Source organism: Ruditapes philippinarum, unplaced genomic scaffold, assembly GCF_026571515.1.
Source record: "Ruditapes philippinarum isolate M1 unplaced genomic scaffold, ASM2657151v2 ctg8442_1_1_1_1, whole genome shotgun sequence".
NCBI classification, from domain to species: domain Eukaryota; kingdom Metazoa; phylum Mollusca; class Bivalvia; order Venerida; family Veneridae; genus Ruditapes; species Ruditapes philippinarum.
This window is the reverse complement of record NW_026852710.1, coordinates 65,963-89,830: the sequence shown is the minus strand read 5'-3', so window position 1 is coordinate 89,830 and position 23,868 is coordinate 65,963. Positions and strand designations below refer to the sequence as shown.

Sequence of the window (23,868 nt, the reverse complement as noted above, 5' to 3'; positions counted from 1 at the left end):
ATGGCATAATACACATGCTACTTTGTTATATGTACTCAAAAATGCCAAAATTTGAATGATTTTACTTTTTTCAAACGATAAAATGACGATGCCATTCGTTTTATTTTATAGTTTTATTTTAATCCGAAAATTGTCAAAAAATACAAAAGTATCTTATCAGACAAAAAAGCGAAACCAAATACAATTATATTCCCCCTCTATGATATACATCAGCTTATTAGGGATTATTAACGTTATGTTTACAAAATAAATGAAATAGAATTTTTGTTAGTATGAAAAAAAGTAAACAAAATGAAGAACACTGGTAGAATAACATGGTCCGGAAGAATTAAATTGATGTACTCCTTTAATTTATTTTGTAATGCTAAACTCTTTGGCCGTTAGAGATGACGTGTCTACTATAGCAACGCGTAATTGAAATTCACAGAATCATAATGTTGAAACTTAAGTACAAGTATTACAAAAATTGTTACTCTACACACTGTTAAATACTATTTAAGTTCAGTTTGTCACAAACATACGATAAAAAATTGGTTTACATCAAAGAACTATACAGCATATTAAATAACAGAAAATAGAATATAGAGATAACAGAATATAAGATGCTGTTTTATAATTAATTGCTCAAAGAGAAAAACTACGATATCAATAACGAGTTACAAATTTTCTTCGGACGCCCACTGTACAACATTTTTTTTAATACAATTATGTTATTTTTACAAAATTTATATAATTTTCATTTATTTATTATTACTTTTTATAGATTATTTTTTTTTTAAATTTCTTTCTTTGTTCACTTAAAAATATTTCTATTTTAATACATTTCCAAAATTTCCATAAAGATAAACATGATTCTGGAGGCGTTCTGCTTTAACAAAGATTATGACAATAGTTAACCATTAAGATACATTCTTTTCACATCCTAACAAATAATCTTAAAAAAGATAAACAATGATACCCATGGACAAACGTTTTGTCGTTAATATGTTATGCTCATTTTTTAAATCATAAAGTATTGAGATAATTTCATACATACAATTCTAGGGATAACTTTTATCAATTCAATTATAAAAGGATTGATTCAAAAGCAATACAGCTCAGGCAATTTTGAATAGAAGAATATTGCAAACGTTATGTATGATTTTAAAACGGAATTCATTTTATTCTGACCAATGTAACCTAAATGTGTTAAAAAAATTAATTCTGAACTGTTAGAATAATTAGCCAGCAAATAAAGAAATGTCCTCATGCAAGTTTACAAAATCAAGTTTTAAAAATTGTAAAAATGGCATACATCGTGACGGTTTCCTTTCTATGAGGTATGTCCTGATGAGATTTTAGATTTAAATAAAGTCTTACTTACACGTAGTCTTCTCTGAAATATAAAATACATATTATAATTAGTAAAACTCATATAACTATAAAATAACCTTCAGTTTACGTTTATAATTTGAATGTATGATTTATCATGTGGTAAAACTAAAACAAATGTTAACAATAAGTGTGGTATCTTGCCGGGGTTATTTTATAAAAAAGCAATAAATTGAAATTAATCCTGATCAAACAGATAACAAATAATTAATATCTAAAGTTAGCTTCTGCTAAAACATGTTTCTTTTAGTCAAGGCGGCGGGAATAAAGAAGAAGGTTTTTTATCTTTATTTTACTTTTTTTTCGTCTAAAATCATAGAAATAGTAAAAATGAATTTATTTCATATCCTTTGTTTCAAATAATCAATATTTTATACTGCACATGACTGAATGTTTACAGTGAATTAAACATAATTAATTGTATGTTCCTATATGTTCGTACTATTCAATTGACAACTAAAGAAAATGGTTATCAATAAAAGTGCAATCAGATCTCGTTCCAAAATAAAAAAACTGTACAAAAACAATTTAACATTTTGTCCGATTGATCAAACAAATATATATTTTGTTCGATCGATCGAACAAAATTTCTTTTCAATTCCAAAACTGGTTAAATAAATATAAAATTTAAGAAAAAAATTTTGATTGATCGATCGAACAAAATTGTTCAAACACTGTATTGCAAAATTTCTCTCTCAAACTGTACAAAAACAATTAAACATTTTGTTTGATAGAACGAACAAATATGTATTTTGTTAAATCGACCGAATAAAAAGGGCAAACATCTTATTTCTTTGTTTGATTGATCGAACAAACTTTCTTTTCATTTCCAAAACTGGTTAAATCACATAAAAATTTGAAATAAAGATTTTATTCGATCGATCGAACAAAACTGTTCAAACACTGTATTGGAAAATTTCTCTCTCAAACTGTACTAAAAAACCCAAACATTTTGTTCGATCGACCGAACAAAATTTCTTTTCATTTCCAAAACTGGTTAAATAAATATATATTTTGTTCGATCGATAGAACAAAATTTCTTTTCATTTTCAAATCTGGTTATATAAGTGAAACATTTAAAATATATATTTTGTTCGATCGATTGAACAAAACTGTTCAAACACTGTATTGGAATATTTCTTTCTCAAATTGTATAAAAGAAATAAACATTTTGTTTGATCGATCAAACAAATATAATTATTTTTTTTTTCGACTGTTCAAACAGAAAGGGCTTTTTATTCTATCGACCAAACAAAATTTATTTTCGTTTCCAAAACTTGTTAAATCAAATAAGAAATTTAAAGTAAACATTGTGTTCGATCTATAAAACAAAAATGTTCAAACACTGCATTGCAAAATTTCTCTCTCAATCTGTACTAAAAAAACCCATTTTTTTCGAACGTTGGAGCAAGTATTAACATAATGGCCCTGAAATTGCTCATCTGTATATAGGCCCCACGGCCAAGGTCAATTTAAAACCTGGGGCTTTTATTTAAACAAACTTGGTGGACACCTATTAGAAGATGTTTCATGATAAATATGTAAGCTCTAGCTCTTTTGGGGTTTTTATAAGAAGATTTTTTAAATTTTCACTATATACATATAGGGAAAAACAATGATCCTCCCCCCTTGGGACGGGCAAATTTTGACCCCAGGGCTTTTATTTGAACAAACTTGGTAGACACCCACTAGAAGATATGTCATGCTTATAAGTACGAGGGATGTCCGGAAAGTTCAAATACTTCTTCATTTTTTATTGTATAACAATACATACGTTGTACAAATTTTGTCAGCAAAAATATACATATCTAGCGAACACATTTATCAAAAATTACTGATTTGTGACTTACGTTTGTATTTTTACAGCATTTACATACAACATATATATATCGTCATGGAGCACTTTGACAACGTCAACGGCGTCAATTTAATGTCATGTTTATCCAATATTCAATTTCTTCCGATTTAAACAGCCATGGAACCTGTCTGGCGTATACTTTATACATGTAATGTTCCCTTGCTATTACTTTATTAATTTCATATACTACATTAAAAAAAACAACAACATCAAAGGTGTCACTGGTTCCCATACAGTGTGTGATATGTCTGTCTTTTTCAAGGATTGTTGTAACGCAATCATTATCTACGACATTTGACTTATCTACGCATTTTGGTAATCTGATACGTTTCTTATACAAAATACTGTCATCACCGCTTCTTAATCGTGTTTGACAATTAAACACAAGTTGTCCTTAACAATTTATGGTTGATTTTGTTTTTCAAGTAAAGATTATAATCATTATAAGCGTTGCTTTGAAGTAAAATAACATTACGTTGCTCCGTCCATTAATTTGACGTCATTTTTTGCGACACAAAACTAACGCAACTTCATTGCCCATAATCGTCGTTAACAAGTTGTTTCTTTGCGTATGACGTCGTAATTTTCACTAAGTAGTACCCTTTGATCTCACAACATTAAAACAAGAGTTTGCGTTAAAATTAAAACTTTTAGCAACCTTTTATTCGAGTAGATATTGTCATGAAATCAAAGTGCTCCGTGATTCGTTGATCATGTTGCCATGGTGATTGGCGATTTGCGAATACAACTTTTATTATGTTTTTTAATTTAGAAATTTGTATAAGAATAAATACTTAAGCAAAATATTTAATCATCATATTAATATGACTGCTTATAATAATTTTATAGCCTTGTCTACGAACTTTCCGGACAGCCCTCGTATCTAAACTCTAGCTCTTTGGGTTTGTTATAAGAAGATTTTTTAAAGTTTTTACTATACACAAATAAGGAAAATCAATGACCCCTGGGGCGGGGCCAATTTTAACCCAAGGGCCCTTATTTGAACAAACTTGGTAGACACCCATTAGAAGATGTTTCATGCTTAATATCCTAGTTCTAGCTCTTTGGGTTTTTTTTTAAAAAATTAAAGTTTTTACTATATACATATTGGCAAAAACAATGACCCCCTAGGGATGGGCCAATTTTGACCCAAGGGGTTTTATTTGAACAAACTTCGTAGACACCCACCAGAAGATGTTTCATGCTTTATATCTAAACTCTAGCCATTTTGGTTTTTTAAAAGAAGATTTTTTAAAGTTTTTGCTATATACAAATAAGGAAAATCAATACCCCTGGTGCGGGGCCAATTTTTACCTCAGGGCTTTGATTTGAACAACGTTGGTAGACACCCACAAGAAGATTTTTCATGTTTAATATCTAGGGTTTTTTAAAAAATATTTTTTCACTAGTGTTTACTATATACAAATTAGGAAAATCAATGACCCCTGGGGCAGGGGCAGTTTTGACCCCAGGGCATTTATTTGAACAAACTTGGTAGACACTGACTAGTTGATGTTTCATGTCTAATATTTAAGTTCTAGCTTTTACGGTTTTCTAAAAGAAGATATCTTAATTTTTTTTTCTTTTGGTTGCCATGGCAAGCAGAATGTTGCTTGGAATTCAATGCTTTCAACAAATTTAGTAGACTACTAAAGGAACATTCCTGTAAAGTTTGGATGAAATTGGCTTGGTGGGTTATGAGGAGATGTCGTTTAAAGTAAAAGTTTACGGACAGACGGTCGCCGGACAAAAAGCGATCACAAAAGCTTACCGTGTCATTTTGTGACAGGTGAGCTAATAACAGAAAACAAAACATCTTAATACCTGTTTATTCAGTCGACCAAACAAAATTTAATTTCATTACAAAAACTTGATCAAACAAAATTTCTTTATATTTCCATAACTGGTTAAACTAAATGAAAAATTTAAAATAGACATTTAGTTCGATCGATCAAACAAAAAGGGCAAACGTACATCTTATTAGTTTGTTCGATTGTCCAAACAAAATTTCTTTTCATTTCCAAAACTTGTTATATCAAATAAAAAATTTAAGATAAACATTAAAGGACCAATCAATCAAAATACCGATTGAAAAAAAAATATATTTGTTTTCATTGGATTTCACAAATGTATATTTTTTTCGATCAAACAAAACAGGCAAACATCTTATTCGATTACCGAACAAAATTGTTTTCATTACCAAAACTTGTTAAATCAAATAAAAAAATTCAAAATAAACATTCTGTTTGATACATCAAAAAAAGGAAAAAGAAAAGCAAAACACAGTTATAGATCAAACAAAAATGCTACACAAAAAGCACATTTCATTAGATAGAAAAAAAAATGTTGAATCCAATGAAAATACCTGTTTAAGACATTTTGTTCAGTTGATCGAACAAAAATGCTATACAAAATAACATTTAATTTTCAATGGATAGAAAAAAACATGTTGTTTCCAATGAAAAAAAATAAAGTTGATATTTTGTTTGGTTGACCGAACAAAAAAATCTGATAGAAAATCCGGTATAAGCATTTTGTTCAGTCCATGGAACAAAAGTGCTCATTATACCAAAGCATATTTCATGAGATAGAACAACCTGTTGAACTCAATTAATCTATAAAATTGATCGTTTGTTTGGTCGAAAGAACAAAAAATCTGATAAAAACTCAGGTATTATCTTTGGATTGAACAAAATGCTATACAAAAGCATATTTCATTAGATAGAAAATACATGTTATCAACAAAAGAAAAAACCTAAATTACTTTTCAAAATTCTAAGTCGGTTTCAGATATGGTAAGAAGTTATGAAAGTTTTATCTTTGTCACGATTGTCAATTGTCAATCGACGTTGCATTTTATTTTAAAATGTTATAACCATTTACTTGATTTATTTAATTTATTTTTGGTCTAAAATCATAATACATAAAACATTGAATTCACAGTACGTGCAATTAACTATGAATAGTATAATAATTTGTGAAACTTTCAGATTTATTTGTAAATACATGTAAGGTGAAACAATGATGGTCATCAATCTTATCCTACAATTTATCTATTTTCTAGATGTTTTCTAACGTGAACAATACTCATTGTAACATATACCATTATTTCAAGCAAATGAAAATAATTGAAATTATACATCATTACAAAATATTTAACAGGAAAAACATTAAACATTTTGTAATTGTACCTTGTTATTTTTTTTTAATTACCTTAGACAGTTCATATATATAACAATTATATTATAACAAAACTTAAATGTTCTTTCCTGAAATATCATTTAAACTTTCAACATACGTTAACATTAATATTGTCTTAACTGATATAAAGAAAGAATATTTATAAACATATTAAAAAGAGAAACAGAATTCCCAAAGAAAGCCCAACACGGCAAAATTGATAATGTCTGATTGAGACTGTTCATGGACGGTACTAAAAAATGTAAGTTATCGTCTACGCCCTTAACACAGGTTTAAGAAAAATTCAAAGGTCCCAAAATAACAGAATGCATCATTGTAAATGTTGCAGGCTCGGTTTGATTGAGTTTGTTCATGTACGGAACTGGTAAGTGCAAGTTACTATCCACGCCTACAAGCACCGGCTGAAGCAGAATTCAACATTTAAACACGAAAATGGTACAATTTTGAATTTAATAAACATCCGCAGATGTGTTCATGCAGCGGTTATCATGCAACCTTCAATGTGACACAGTAGTGTCAGATCCATGAAAAGTAGTACAGTAAAAACTCTGAAAACCGGACCCTGTCCGGACAAGGCCAAAAGTCCGGTTTTCAGAGGATTCCGGTTTTCAGAGGTTTTATATAGAGTCATCTTTTATCATAACAATATGTTTGTTAATGTACCTTTAAATGGTCTTCCGTTTTCTTTTATCTATGTTTATGATAGTTTAAGTACTAGAATAGTAATGACAACAAAATAATTTCATTTCAAACTATAATTATTTAATTTAATATAACATTATTTATTTAATAAATAATCACATAATACATGTAATAACATTTTGCACTAATTAAATGTTTTATTGAGCATTCATAACATTTATACATGTACATTGAGTAATGAACGAACAATATGCATATATTCATCTGGAGTAATGTGAATACGTGAATAATGTGAATGTGTATAAGTTCATACATAATTATGATTAAATCATGTTAAAACATTTATTTACCATTTATGTAACAAACATTCATTTAATTTGTGAACATTTTATGCTGTGTTCTTTGAGTCTATTTTATTCACAGCCATCTCACTGAATGTAACAATAGAAGATTTTACATATCATCATTTAACATTTGACAAAGAAATCATGCATTGTTAATTGTCTTTGTGAACATCTGGCTTTAACAATTTTGTCTTCCATCATAGTCTGTAGTTGGAGAACACCATCCAATAGATCACTATCTTTTTCCAAAGCAAAGTTTTTTAACTTCATAAGAGTTTGGAGCACCTCCTTCTGACTCATTTCACTTCCGGGCAAGGGAGTTTCACTTAATTCACAGTCTATATTTTCACTATCATCCTCAATAGTCTCATCTGTCCTGAATGATTCTACAATGTTCATTTCCCATTGGTCACTGTCATCTTCGGTTGGCAAACTTAAATCAATGTTCTCAAAGTCCTGCATATTGTAACTCAGTTCTCGCACCAACAATGCTAGTGGTACATTGTCATCCTCATACTCATCTTCATCATCCATAGACTGGCCAGTTGTACATTCATCATTACCAAATCCAACACATCTAAAGCACTTCATAATTGTTTCCTTTTTGATATCATTCCATGCTTTCAATGTCCACGAAATAGCATCCATTAGATTGACATTTTTACACAGTTCAGTCACATTTGCACTGTCGTCCATTAAACTGATCAATGATTTCAGTAGGTATCTCCGGTAATGAGCTTTAAATGTTCTTATAATGCCCTGATCTAATGGCTGAAGGTGTGACGTAGTGTTTGCGGGCAAGAACTTTACACATACATTAGAGAGTTTGTAATCATCCTCTTTACCATGTGAAGAAGCATTGTCAAGCATGAGAAGAATTCTTCTTCCTTGGCGGCGCATTTCTGAATTCAGTTCATTTATCCAAGTTTTGAAAACGTGGCTATTCATCCATGCTTTTTTGTTAGCAACATATTTCACACCAAGATTTTTCTTATTGACATTTTTAAAACATCTAGGATTTTCAAACTTTCCTATAACTAGAGGTTTCAATTTTTCCCCAAGTGCACTACATGTGAACATCACTGTTATTCTTTCTTTAGACACTTTAGACCCTTTTGTCAGTGATCCCTTAGCTGATAACGTTTTGTCTGGAAGAGCTCTGTAATACAGGCCTGTTTCATCACAATTAAACACATCTTTCATATCGTAATCCCCAATAAACTCTGGAATACGCGCTTTAAATCCATCAACATCATCAACCTTTACACCTGCACTTTCACCGGAAATTTTAAATTCCTTGATTGAATAGCGTCCTTTCCATTTACCTAACCAGCCATTTGATGCCTTAAAATCACTAACACCTAACTCTGTCGCGAAACTCTTAGCTTTCTCTTGAATAATTGGCCCTGACACTGGTAAATTCTTAGCTCGAACTACACAAAACCATTGCCACACAAGTTCATTAAGTTTATCAAATTTAGCATCATAGTTGAAACGACTTTTGTTTGAAGACATGTTTGATTCCCAGTTACTTTTCAACAGATCTTTCTTCTTTATAATGTCACCGACAGTGGACTTCCCTATCCCATACTTCTCAGACAATGACTGTAAAATGAAGAAAAATAAATTTAATTTCAAACTAAGCTAAAGTTATTAAAATTGAAATGATTCAAATTGCAAAAATGGTCAAAATAACCATTGACTATTTATAACTCAATAAGAGTTATATCGGCTTACCTTCAAAGATGGTTTAGGAACAGACTCATATTCCTTTACAATCTTTATTTTGTCTTGTAGAGACAGTTCAACCCTTCTACGTTTTGAGGGTGGCTCAGTCATTTCTTATTTAATTTTAAACTTTGCAATGTAGGAAAACTTTGCTTTTCTAAGTCAAAAATAAAGTGCATAAACGTAGATATCTCAAAAATACTTATCTAAACTTTAAACGTTTTTCATTGGCTTTTAAAACACATCCAATAGAATTTACTGTTATTTAAATAAACCATGTTTGTAGCAAATATTTACTCGAATATTCATCTTTTAATAAAGTAAAAATATGAATAATTATCTCATTTCATTTCATCATGTTAATTGATATGTTTTGCGAAAAACAATTCGAAATTACCTGATCGATTTAGCACAAATTATTATTGCCCTCGTTATCAATACAACAAAGAATTTATGTAACTTTAAAGAACGCAACAAATTAAAATGTTTTCACGATCATACCTGTACAACAATAAACGAAATTAACACAACATGATGAAAGATCGTCATTAAATTGCCGATACGTTATTGACACACGCACCGACAAGTGTTTTTCACGCCTGCATAGATATATCGTATGACCGTTAATTGGCCAACGCTAAAAATTGTCACCTGGTTGGGATCCAGTTAGAATACACAAAAAGTTGACACTTAGCGTCCGGTTTTCAGAGGATATTTTATGTACATTAAGCAATAGAAACGATGGCAAATCGTCCGGTATTCGGAATTCAGAGTTTCCGGTATTTAGAGGATTTTTTTTCAATGAAATAAGAAGGGAAAAAAACGGGACTTTTCAAATCGTCCGGTTTTCGGAGGATTCCGGTTTTCAGAGGATCCGGTTTTCAGAGTTTTTACTGTATATGGTCCAAAATAACAGAATGCGTGTGCCTTAAACGAGAAAACCATAGGCGGAACTAAAAATATGATATTTTGAAATGGGATCTGAGGTTATGAAGCCTGAATATTACAGATAATACGTCAAAAGACAATTTTAAAAGCAGGCAACATATCCTAAGGGTATACAGTATTCCAGTACAAATACTTGAAACAGCCAAGTTGAAAAAGGCCAAATAAAAGAAACCAAAAATAGCATCTACAATGTATACACAACATCAACTATTTTCATTGATAGACAATATAACATCATTGATTAAATGTACGGGTGACTGTCTTTTTAACGCCGCTACACGGCAAAAATAACACAGATGTGAAAATGAAATAGAGAAAAACAGAACCCCTAAAGAAGACCCAACGCGCAAAATTGTAAAATGTTGCAAGCGCGGTTTGATTGGGCCTGTTCCTGTACAGCACCGGAAAGCGTTAGTCACCGTCCACGATCCATAGCACCGACTCAAGCAGAATTCAACATTTAAACACGAACATGGGGAAATATTGAATTTAAAAACATCCGCAGATGTGTTCATACGGCGGTTATCATGCGACGTTCAATGTGACACAGAAGTGTCATTTCCATGAAAAGCAGTATTTGGTTCCCAAATAACAGAAGGTGTGTGTCTTAAACGAGAAAACAATGGACAGTATTAGATAAAATGGAATTTTGAAAGGGGATCTGAAGTTATAAAGCCTGCATATCATAGACAAGACGTCAAAAGACAATTTAAAAAGCAGGCAACATATCCTAAGGGTGATTTATTAGTTAAGTTTCCGATTTAATTCATAGGATACATAATTCATGACTTAGCATAAACATGCTTTAAAAACTCCATTAAGATGAACCTTTCATACAATAAATTCAGGCAAAAAAGCAGGCAACATATCCTAAGGGTGATTTATTAGTTAAGTTTCCGATTTAATTCATAGGATACATAATTCATGACTTAGCATAAACATGCTTTAAAAACTCCATTAAGATGAACCTTTCATACAATAAATTCAAAGTCATTTAGAATGTACTGGTCGGAGACCATCAACCGGACACTTTTGGTACAATTTTCCGTACTAACAAACTAGTTTGTTTATTTCTGATTGAATTGACACTTATATCTGAGGCTTGACAAGGAGGGTATCAAAATTACCTAAATTGTCTACACTACAGTACCATGTGTCCGGTCATGATTTAATTCAGATAAAAGCTTAGGTGTTTCCATTTTTGATTTTTAACATAATATACAATATTTCAGCAACAAATGCTGAAGTTTTGGATATTCTATTATTTACTATTCAATGATTATATGAGGTCAGGCATTGTTTTCTTGACCCCAAAATTTCAACGTCAACATACAAGACATTAAAATATTACCATTAACGTAGGTTGAAATAAATATATATACCTTATTTTGGAAGAAACATGCATTTATTGTTGATAAAAAAGTGACTGACAACCACTGAACAAACAAAATACTAAATTAAGCATTTTCGGGGCCGTCCGGGTTTGGTGGTTGTCCGGTTTTGGTGCTTCCCAACCAGTAGTATGCACGACATATTGTTTTTTAACTATTATTTTGCAGCATTCATACATTTGTTTAATTCAATGAAGTATTCTTGCATGTTTTTTTAATCCTTTCATCATAAAAAAATCTAGCCGAATAAAGACTTATCAAAGTAATTACTGATTTTAGACATAATTTCAAGCAAATAGTGTGACTTACCGATTTTTGTCTTAAAGAGTAATGATAAAAACGGTTGATCAGATCAATATAAAATTACGCCTTACTTGAGGATTGACCAACGACTCTGAATTACTTATCGATGCTCTGTTTTTTTTTAGCTAGGTGGGTGGATATAACTTTTAACGATATGAATTGTTATAAATTAATAACACATTTTTTTATATTTTTTTCATAAGCAAGCCCTTAGAGTGATACGTAGTTATATATATTTACATAATTATTCTTATTTTTTATTTTATTGATGATCTTATAACATATTTATTTACATATGCCGTCTACAATAACAGAAAGAGTCAATTTACAAGTAATTGATAATTTATGGTATACAGTGAATATCAGTAAGGAAGCGCTGCATATTTCATAATTACGGAAATTCTGCACTGTTTTATTTTTGAGCTTGCAATTCGTGACAAGTTTCCAGTTTAACTTTGTATTTCGGTCCGGAGGCCTATATTTCTATAAATAAAATACTGTTGTAATGCATTGTTAATGTTACAAGTGTATAACTAAGCAGTCAGCATCTACGTTTACCCCTGCAGATATCATCTGAAACGAGTTTAGGCTCGTCTGTTGCAATATTAGGTATAGAAAAAAAAATAGTTTCACACCTTAAGACAAACTTCTTACAAAAGTTTAACAAAGGGGACATTTGTTTGTTTAGCATGTTACATGTTACACATGTTAGCATGAGAAGAGTTACAAGTCTAAAATTCAAGTGAAAATATGAATAACTATGCTCAAACTATTCTATTATTAACTTTGAAATTTTACCGTGCTTATTGTGATAAATAAATGTAGTATGTATAAAAGATAAATTGCATGGTTTTATTATTTTCTTATAATGAAAAATGACAGTGAACAGAAGTAATAGTCTAAAACTAAAATTATTAAGTGATACACAATATCTGAACTTCACGCACGTGGATTGCAATGGCTTTAAAGACACATCATTTCCTTCAAAGGATTTGTTTGTTTTGTTTTTTTTTTGTTCTTTTTTTAATGTTACAGTTTCAGAAATGGTTTTTATTGGCATTTTATCTCAATAGCTTAACAATCTCTTGATCCTCATAATTTTTTGGCTATTAGAAAAAATGGAAAACTATTTTCTGGCGGAATATTCTTAATTGCAGCCAAACAACATTCTGTGATATAAACTTCGATAAGGTGTCATAATAACATAAGATTATTGTAAATTTTTCTGGTATAGGCAGTAAATTAATAAGCAATTTTATCTTCTGATGCTCAATAAGAAACGATTTTCAATTTGACATTTAACTATATTTAAACTATTGTAGTTAATATATACTGGCGTAATTTTCTGATGATTCTTTAAGTGTCTTACAATCTAAGTTTATTTTATAGGAATTAGTGTATCTGTTTGGACTTTGCCAACGCTTTGACAGATACGAACTATTACGAACTATTTTCTGGTTATTTACAAACCACTATGAACATTGTTCTTTCTTGTCAAAATATTTACACGTATTTCTCATACCAAAGTTAATATGGTCGAAACGTGAATTTTGGGATTTATTACACTGAAACATTTTGATGACAAAATATTTAAGTTCACACGTATGCTTAATCACCGGTTTCCAATATATTATAATTATACATTAACTAATCTACAAAAAACTTATCAGGAAACATTAAATATATGTATGCCCATTCCATTTGTTTCTTTTATGTATGGATCCCGTGTGACGTTAGAGATTATTCTTTTTGTATTGCATTTTGGTTACAGCAACATTTAATTGATATCAACATACTCGAATACTAAAACTTCAGTAAAGCATTACTGTACATACTTGTAGAGGTTACATTCTTTTGAAGACTATCTACGTTAAGGTAGGAGCATATGAATGAAGATCAGCGTGTTCTTATTTCCGCTAATCGTGTCATAATCTAATCATGGAAAATGACACACATAAGATTATTGTTCAGATTTAGTTTAAATTTAGTATATAGATATATATACAATTTGTGTTTTCTCATTTTCTCTCTCATAAGCTTAGCATAGAAAATGATACACAAAATAATTTAGATATAGAAAAATAGAAATAGATTGAAGATATTGTTTAATGATTAATTGCTCACAGACAAATACTTAAATACAATATAATAATTTTCTTCGATTGTCCACTGTACAACAATCTTTAAATACATGTTTTTCATAAATTATTATCATCATTCATTTTTGTCATTATATCGTCTTAAATAAAGGGTAAGGTTGCTAAAATTCATGTAATGGAATGAAAATAAGGAAGTAAAATCTTTGTATTAAATCATTATTTAATCACCCCTTTTAATGAAACTAGTGTTGTGTTTGTATTTTTATTTTATTGGCTTACTTTATGATTTGAACTGTAGACCACTATTATCTTAAATAACATGTTGCTGAACTGTTTGTTATAGTTTGTCCCATTTAAAATGGAAACGAACTTTTGCCTGGTATGAATTAACAAAACGACGTTGTATAAACAATAACACTAATTACTAATTATTGCACTAATAATTTGTAAACTTAAAAAGTCCCCTGGAGATTTTCAGGATTTTTCTCTTAAGTGTCTACTTTTTTGTAAAGGCAAAGTTAAATTTCTCTATGGCAGTCTCTGTTGTTTATTTTCCGTAGCCATTGCCGAAGTGAAAAAATGAAAAAAAAGCAACAACAAGAACATCGAGTCACATAGAGTAGGTCTAGAAATTGAACTTACTTTTAAGCTGAATAGAATCCCTACTGTATGAATTTTGAAATAGATCTTTATAAACGTCACGACAAATTCGCATTCTGAAGATTCCTTCATTGTCAGTTTCTATCCAGTTCCGTAAAACCCATTTTTTACTTCAAAACTCCTGAATGACAACTCCTTCATTTATGATTATCCAGATTTTTTTAAACTGTTAATCCGTCTCAGTTGTCATTATTAAAACATTTTCCATTTGTGGAGTTTTCTGTGTTAGCCAATGAAATATGTAAATAAAACACATCATAATTCAGTATTTTCCAAATCCATAATTCAAGAACGGCACATCAATTTTAGTTTTCACCATCACAATGTTTATAACTCTTGAAAATGGATTCCTGACTACGTCAACAACAATTTACGAAATATAATTATGACGTAACAAAAATGTCCCGCGCTTTTTATGGATGATTCCAGTTGCGGCATTGACAGAGGGCGGTTATGCATATGTAACCTCATACAGATAATCTAAAGCGTTGAGAAAAATTTGTCTAGGTGGCATTTAAAATATAAAATATTTTTTGTATACCCAGATTTTGCAGTAACTGATAAACTTACACCTTCAATTTATAGATTAACAATACATCTTTTGATAACATTTAAATACTTTTAAACACACTTATAGACATGAATCTATGACAGTACAATACTTTTTCCATTCATTCACATATAACCTACGTTTTGATTTTATGTTTTTAAAATGTTTTACATATTTCTCAGAAATGATTTCCCTACATATTATCCTACTCTTTAAGCTACAAAATATACCATACGCGGTATTTTTTTTCTCCCGCGAAAGATATATGCTATTGTTTTTTACTGAATATTTTCAAATTTTAGGAAGGCTTAAATTATTGAGGACGTCACTCTTTGACTTAATCTCCTATTCATTTTAACATAATATGCAACACTTTGAGTCTACAAATTGAACGCTCCAATTCTATCTTATTATGTATATTCTGCCGGTATTTCTGGACATTTTGTTAAATTGTGTGATTGATTGAATCTGTGTTTACGAGCTTAAAGTGTATAGGCCTATGTTTGGTTGTTCAAACTTGTAAGCATGATATTATGTTCTTATAATTTACATTTTCCTCCAACGCGAGTCTATGTTCTCTCATTAGCGAGGGAGTAAGTTAAATGAGACACTGTGGTTACAAGCAAACCAATGCTGAACATATAGTGTTCCACATTCTACATATTTCTTGTCAGATTTGCATGATAATTTTGTATTTGTTGGCGGTTTCTAACGTCAGGTTTCTGTTGAAAACGATGAAACATACGGAAAGTTTTAGCGCACGAACATCACACCCGAAATAAGAAGGGTAACATATTTTTGTATCCCATCGAACCTGGTGAATTAGATTATTTGTGAATAGACGTGACACATAATATTGGACAGAATTCAGACAACTACAGAATTCTGTAAATTAAACATTAATTAGCGATGAACCATTATTCTTAGAGTTCTAGCTAGTGTTTCCGTTCACCTACGACGAGTTGCGGTATTCAAAATACGCGCTTGGTTGAATTGCTCTTTTTATCTTAAAAAGAATATAAAATATGACAGTATATCATGGTTATTATATAAATCTTTGTGTGTTAGAATTTATAAAGCGGTTACTGATATTTTCCCATCAAATGGTTTTGATTATTTTAAATAATATTTTGCTAGTAAAATTGCCTTTTTGACACCATTTTTGTTCAATAATAACATTCAGCTATTGGTCAGTAAGTAAATAAGAAGAATCATTCTTTTTTATAATTACCTGGTACATTTCACGCTAATTGTGAGGCGAACCCAGGATACAACGGGAAAAAATATAATTTTAACATTTTGACCATATTACTGACTTTATAAAAAATGGAAAACATGCCTAGAGATATTGACGTCAGGGTAAAATGACATTAATTTTAACTATTTTACTATAATATTTAATAAAAATGGAATATTCAAATTTGGTGGGACAGACTATAGTGTAACAAAGCTTCATAACCGCCAGTTATCCATGTAATTATGGACATGACCCTTTTAATTTTTTTAATAAAAAATATGTAATTATGACTGCAAAACTCAACAACTCCAGTCATCATTACTTCTAGTTCTTTTATCTGAAATGCTAATTAGGATGTATTGTTTATATATTAGGTGGAGAGACAGTTTATAAACATCTTAACAAAAAATGACCCGTTGCTTACCATTGAGTTACAGGTAATATTTTCTTTTTTTCGTAAATTATTCATTGCATATATATAGTTTTCAGATTAATTTATTCATACAATACTAAGGATAACTTGAACCAAATCAATTCTATCAGGCTAAGGATTGATTAAAATCAGTACAGATCCGACTATTTTTGCAAACGTTATAAGTCAGAAATCTGAGTAGTCATTTCAAAATGCAATTTATTCTATTGTAACCGCAAATGTGATCAAATTTGGATTTTAAAGTTACATTTAATAAATTTCATAAAAAACTAAATAGCGACATTTCATTACTAAATTGGGTTTTATATCGACTCCAGGTCTTATTTTGGTGTCCAAACAACCAAAATGAGTTTTATTAGCATGAAAATAGGTATATGTAACCTCATTTGGCGAAATTGGAAGTACAATTTCTGTTTGCATGAGAAACTCCGCCTTCAGATCATCCGTACATCAATATTAAATCAACAAACATGACTATAAGTGGCAGTCCTAATTTAACGGTATATTTCCGCATTGTAACGGATGTTTTCATACAAATTTAATCTTTTTACGAGATGATTACTTTTACTGAACCCCAGGTTTAGTGCACCGTGAAGCTTAAACGGTTAAAGCGTGTTTGCACAAGAAAATATCACATTTGCTGTGTTCCGGATAGCAACTATAAAACTGTGACGTAGCGCATACACGAGGTCATTATAGTCTTCATTTGCATGTTAAAATTCGTATACGAACTTTAGTGTTACCGTGGGGTTTCCCGTTTAAAATCCTAATTTATGAACAATATTTGATGAGATTTACAACAAAACTATTAAACAGGTTAATGAAACTGTAGAATGTTTGATTTTTAGGCCGACGGCAAAATATTTTTACATTTTTATTTAATGTAACTTTAAATAATTGGTATTATAAGGTAGCATAAATGAGAGGTCTTAAACCATTAATTCATGAGCATTTTATGCTCAGTCTTAGATTTCCTGTTACCATGGCAACGAGGGGACATCTCAAATTTGCCAAAATTCACATTTTGGCGTTGATTTTTTCCATCAAAATTGATTTCAAAGTGCTGTAACTTCTCAATCGATTGTAATAGATTCTAAGGCTTTTCAGCGTTGGTTACACGTTACCTCATGATCGACCTGGGCCATGTTTACCCTCTCACAAGTCCAACATTTTTGGGTGATAAGGGGGAATACCGCCCCCCCCCCCATTCAAACCTCCCAAACAGAAGGGGGGCACATCTCTCTTCTGACAACCCTCTGATGTATCTTTTGAATGGGAGGCGGCGCCGAAAAGTGGTCACTTTTTTAAGCAACATTCCACAAACAAAAACAAGTGTTGGGGTCTAAATAAGGCATTTTTTTCACCATTTTAGAAAACAAATACGGGGATGAAATGCGTTAAAAGGCGTGTATATCTGGTAAGGGGTTTAGTGTCCCCATGCAAGTGAAACAAAATCAAAATTTGTTGTAAATATGCCACATACCTCTCATTTTCAACGATGTTAGATATTAGATTTAAATGTAACTCTTACTTACCATTTCAAAAAGTTTTGCCTCCTGACGATCCTGAAAGAAAACAAAATCTAAAATTATCTTATATAAGAATTTTACCAAAAAAAAAAACGAATCATATAGACATAAAACGGCAATTTACGTTTTAAATATGATTAATGATTTATCATTTGTTAAAACTAGAAAAAGTGTAAACAGTAAATGTTACATGTTTTCGTTTATTTTCAAAATCATTTAAGTACTATCGATTCCTTAACAATTTGTTTTGATATTCTTATCTGACAGAACATTATATTCAACTTATATCATATTTCAAACGATTTAAATGCATGCTCTTAAAATTGTGTGTATTCCCGTTCTCGTTTCAATACAATTTGCGTTTTTCACAGGTTCTATATCAAATTAGTTAGGACTAAGATTGTGCAGTATAATAGTGTGTCTAAATTGGAACAGTGTGTTTAAGTAAAAGCAACTCTGAGAAAAAAAGGTTTTATATATATATACATATTTTTTGTTTAAAACATACAATGTTTTATAATGTACAAGAATGTTAACAGTGATCTAAAACATAATTAATTGTATGTTTCTATTTGTTCGTGCTATTCAATTATTCACAATAAAAGATGTCAGGGTAAGTCAATAGTTTCTATGGAAGTTAGCAGTTGCAAGGGAAAATGAATGATTACTTCAGAACATGGTTGCTGTGTACAGTATATGGGACATAGGGCCGTCACAGGCTGTAATGGAAAGTCAATGGTTGCTTTCGAAGTTACTGTCTGCTATAAAATGTGAATGGTCGCTATGGCCATTTCTGACTATTTTTCATATTTAATTGTTGCTAAATAAGTGTCTTGTTACTATCTAAATCATTTATTGTTATTGAAAGTCAATGGCTGCTAAGGAAACGCAATGTGTGCTTTCGAAAGTCAATACTTATTATGTAAGTCATTTGTTGCTATGGGAAGTAAATGCTTGCCAGGTAAATAACTGGTTGATTTACTGATTGCTATTAAAGACAAGCCTAAGGGTAAGAGCTTTATCTAAATGTTTCATTTGTTACATAATTAAATTAACGCTTCCATGTTTCAGAGAAGGAAATTTCTTCCATGTTTACTATGTACATTTAAGAATATAATATTACACCCACCGGGACAGTGCCTTTGGGTTATAGCTTGAATAAAGTTCAGCTCATATTTCCGAGAGAAATTAATAAAGAAATCATACCTTGATTTATCATTATGATTTTTATATTCTTAGTAGTAGTAGTACTTTACGCATCGGAATTATGCCTATGGCAACTGCAATGTCATTAAATGTAAGTGAAAAAAAATGTATTTGAAAATTATTGAAGATGTTAGTAAATTTTCCGATTTACCCGCATATAAAATATTTAACCTATTAATAACAAACAGTTTTCTACATAACTTGATTGGTTGTTTATATTACTTTTATTATTATTAGTATTATCATTACTTTTATTATTATTATTATCTAATTCTCATCAAGAAGTTTTAAGTATAAAGCAAATTTTCATATGCATCGGACATTTTGTTTAAAATCAGTTATAAACAAGTTGTGTGTAGTATCAAAACATTAAGTGATGGACTTTTTATGTGTTGTGTTTTTGTGGCATTTTCGATGCATTCATACGCCAAATACCGTTAAAAAATAAATAATAAAAAAAACCTCTTAATTCAAATTGTAAACTTACTAAATATGCAAACTATGAAATACTCGTTCAGGACTTGAATACAATTAAATCAGTTTAACCTTGCCATTGGTTCAATAATATATATAAATGAATTTTCGGAAACGTTTATATAGCGAGCCAATGGTTTATTCATAACTGTTTTGGAAAACATATATATTATATTATATATAATATATTTATATAAAAAAGGAATCCGCCGATGTGTACGTGTATGTATCGCTCTCCACTGAAACGTATATGTATCCATTACCTTATATCTTGAGCTCGGATACTTGTTTGTCTTTTTGGTACCATTTACATAAGATCTAACATATCACTACATCGCGTTTTCTTGACACGAAAAGCAAAAGTAGCATAGTTCAGACTTACAAATGATATTTCAAACATTCAGAATGTAGTACGCGCGACATATTGGTTTTTCATTACAATTATTTTGAATCATTCATCCTTTTGTCTAATTCGATCAAGTAGTCCTGCAGGAGATTTTCAATCCTTTTACCAAAAGAAATCTAGCCGAATAAAGACTAATCGAAAAAAAGGATATTACAATTTGGACATAATCTTAAAGAGTAATGAAAGACAACGGTTACGTAGACCATCATTATATAATTAATTTCTGTGTTTCTGTAGATTTAAAAAACAATGCAAAATGACAAACTGAAAAGATGGAGGAACATAACCAAATTATTTGCCTATGTCATTTGATTTAAAAGTGTTTATCAATGAATTCCTTGTTTAACAAAAATAAATAGAATAAGTAGACAGTCGTGCTCTAGAAACTAATTTTGTCTGATTAAATCAGGTATCATTGAAAGAGTTTAACAACCTTTAATCAAAATGTCTCTAGCCTAGTTCAAACACCAATTGATTACGAAGTTTTTAACGAAATGTGTGACTAGTTGATTTCTGTCTCGGTTGTAAAACTCTGGTTGAAAAATATGGAAGAGCCTTATTAAACATGTTGGCTTCATAATAGATTGTCACAGTTTTATTGTTAATTATATGAAAACTCGTTAATTTTCATTCATTATAGATAGGATTATCGCGAAACTACGGAAGCCAACTAATTGTAATTCTCTAAATTATTAATTCAAAATACCTTGCAAAGGGCATAGCCTGACATCAATCTGCTTCTTTGAAAAAATATAGAAGATCCACAATAACCCTGGGCAGATCTTGACAAAAACTTGCTTCGCCCTTTTTTATTTCAGTAAATTTTAACAGTTAAGCATCAATCGGACAAGTACTTCAATCATGCACTTGGTTTTATTCAATTTTCACATTAATGGAATATCCCCTTTACCATCGAGTCTGCTTTAAATAAGATTTGACTCAAAAACACAAACATATATCCCTGGTATCTTTCAAAGCCAGCTTACAAATTTGAAATACTTTATTTAAGAAAATTTTGATAAAGGACCTCACGACAGCAGTAGGATTAATATAACAATTTGTTACAAAGCAGAGAATTTTATAGGCGAATGGTTAGCCGGACAGAAGTGAAAGCCATACTGCACACTAATAGAATCTATCATTTGGTCAGATAAAGGATAGGAATATTCCTACTCGAGGGTGATCATGAAGGCTAGTTCCCGATTGAACCTTCTGTCCGAGGGTTGGTATTTTCCCAATCCTCTTTCTTACCCAATAGTATTTTTTTTTCTCATTTATCAGAAACTTTGTAAAAACTTATTAAGTTCAATTACTTCTACAATGTAGACATTCCATAGTTGACAAATAGCATTTTACAGTTGAAAAGATTTTCATCTACTGGTCAAGTTAATTTGACAAAATATCCATCGAAAATATATTCAGATGAGTTAAGTTATCATGAAGCGAGACTACATTACAAAAACATGAATGTTTACATTGTGAAATAAAATGATATTACGAAACGTTTAGTGCATACTTCAAAAGTTGCAGATTGACGTTCCTTAGTTTACAAATAGCATTTTATAGATTTTTTACAAATCAAGTTAATTTGACCAAATACTCAATGAAAATAAATTCAAATTGAATTCGTCATTAAATGCATCGTTATCATTCACGATATTCTAAAAGCGCAATGATATTGTTAACGAAAGATCCATCGAATAGTTAAAAAGTTCTATTTTATGTCACAAAATCTATCCATCGGTAAGGACCATGGCAGAGCTGGACTTTGTTATTTCGACTCTTGGAACCACTGTTTGTCTATCTCTCATGTTTCAATCCACTTGACTCTAATCAACGTTCGTTTATGTTAACAGAGGTGTAAACATCACGTTTGTTTAGGAACATGTTAAGAAGTGTAGCACATGGAGTGTGAGATAAGCCCCTATGAGGTTTATAATATCTGATATATGCTGCGGTTTGGATCGGAATATACGTCCCGAGGATAATCTGCCCATTGGGAGGTAACAAGGTTTGCCCTGTTACCGCCCATGGGCGGGTACCCGAGTGACGGATATTTCGATCTGAAACGCAAGCATATGTCAGAAATGTGTTCTCGCATTTCCTGCCATACTCTTTTATATTCAAATTGTTTACCTCATTAACACATTTGTTCATTTAAAATAATGTAATTTCATCCATAACAATTTTCTTACAATAACGTATGAATTTACAACTTTAATAACAACGCCGAACTGATGTCTTCCTTAGTAAATAGTTCTCTTCTAAAATGCGCCGATATGGCGTCGTTTTAACGCGGCAAATTTTTTTAGATTTAAAGCTGGGATTAAATAAGAAAAAATGATTATTTCTATTGATATAAATATTAAACTAAAAAGGTATAAGATAATTTTATGACACAACAAGTGATCGTTTATGTGGATAATAAGTAATACATGTACATATTAAATGCTACAAGTGCTTCTTCTTCGACACACACGTATTATAAACTTACACAAATTGTATCTTCGTCAAATTCGCCAGACGCTTTCTTTTGAAATGAAGTAACATAATTAAAAAATAATATGACCACATAAGAGAGTCTACCGTACGAGTAACTCTTTTTTTAATTAGGTCATATAGTTACATATACCTGAGAATATCAATATCTTATTGATACAAGCACAAATACAGCCCAAAGAGAGAACATAAATGTCATAATATTATACAAGTGTAATTCGGGATGACAGCGATGACGTTATGCCACTACAATGTTGTTTTGTAATGATATATACTCTTTAAACATAAATTGAATAGATAATGGATCATGGTCATATATCCTAGAAAAGGTATATCACTTTGAAAAAAATAAAAGATAAAGTATCAGGTTGCTGCAGACTCGGTTTTACTAAGTTTGTTAATCACCGATATTTAAGCGTGTTAAAGAAGTTGCAATATTTGGTGTTAGAAAATGTATGTGTTGAAATCTAAATATTGAAAAATTAATGTTATTACGGGTAATTGTTTTGTTAATAAATTAAACAAATCTCATTCGTGATAAAATATGTTCTCTTTCACGATTTTGCGACATTGACCATAAATCTCAGTAAGTGTTAAGGTATCAATTATTCTAAAACAGAATATTTATAACATGCGTATGTATACTATTAATCAAACATTAAGCATAATTATGCATAAAAAATTAAATATCACTTTACGCAATATTTAAATGACAATGGAATTATAACTAAAAATCAATTGAATGATCTTTCAGAAAGTTGAAAATATATTTTACTATTCATACTTTTAATTTAAATGATATTAATTAGTAAAGAAGTAACACGTAAAGTTGAAATAAAAAGTTTATATTGAAATCTTAGTAGGGACAGGATATTGTGCAGTGTGTTTAAATGTTACATAGGCATGAAAAGAGCATATAGTTTCAATTTGTATTAAATCAAATGAAAATGTTTGAGCCGCATGGACCATTATTTCGATAAGCACTTCTA

The 23,868-nt window shown here is 30.4% G+C and overlaps 1 protein-coding gene across 1 annotated transcript; it reads right to left on the bottom strand.

The window, feature by feature from the left end:
* Window positions 1-7,539: 7,539 nt before the first annotated feature.
* On the bottom strand, window positions 7,540-9,255 carry LOC132722138 (tigger transposable element-derived protein 6-like). The gene is made up of 2 exons (XM_060706572.1): window positions 9,154-9,255; window positions 7,540-9,021 (listed from the first exon to the last, which is right to left on the bottom strand). The coding sequence occupies exons 1-2, from the start codon at window positions 9,253-9,255 to the stop codon at window positions 7,540-7,542; spliced, it is 1,584 nt and encodes a 527-aa protein (XP_060562555.1).
* Between the last annotated feature and the right edge of the window lie 14,613 nt (window positions 9,256-23,868).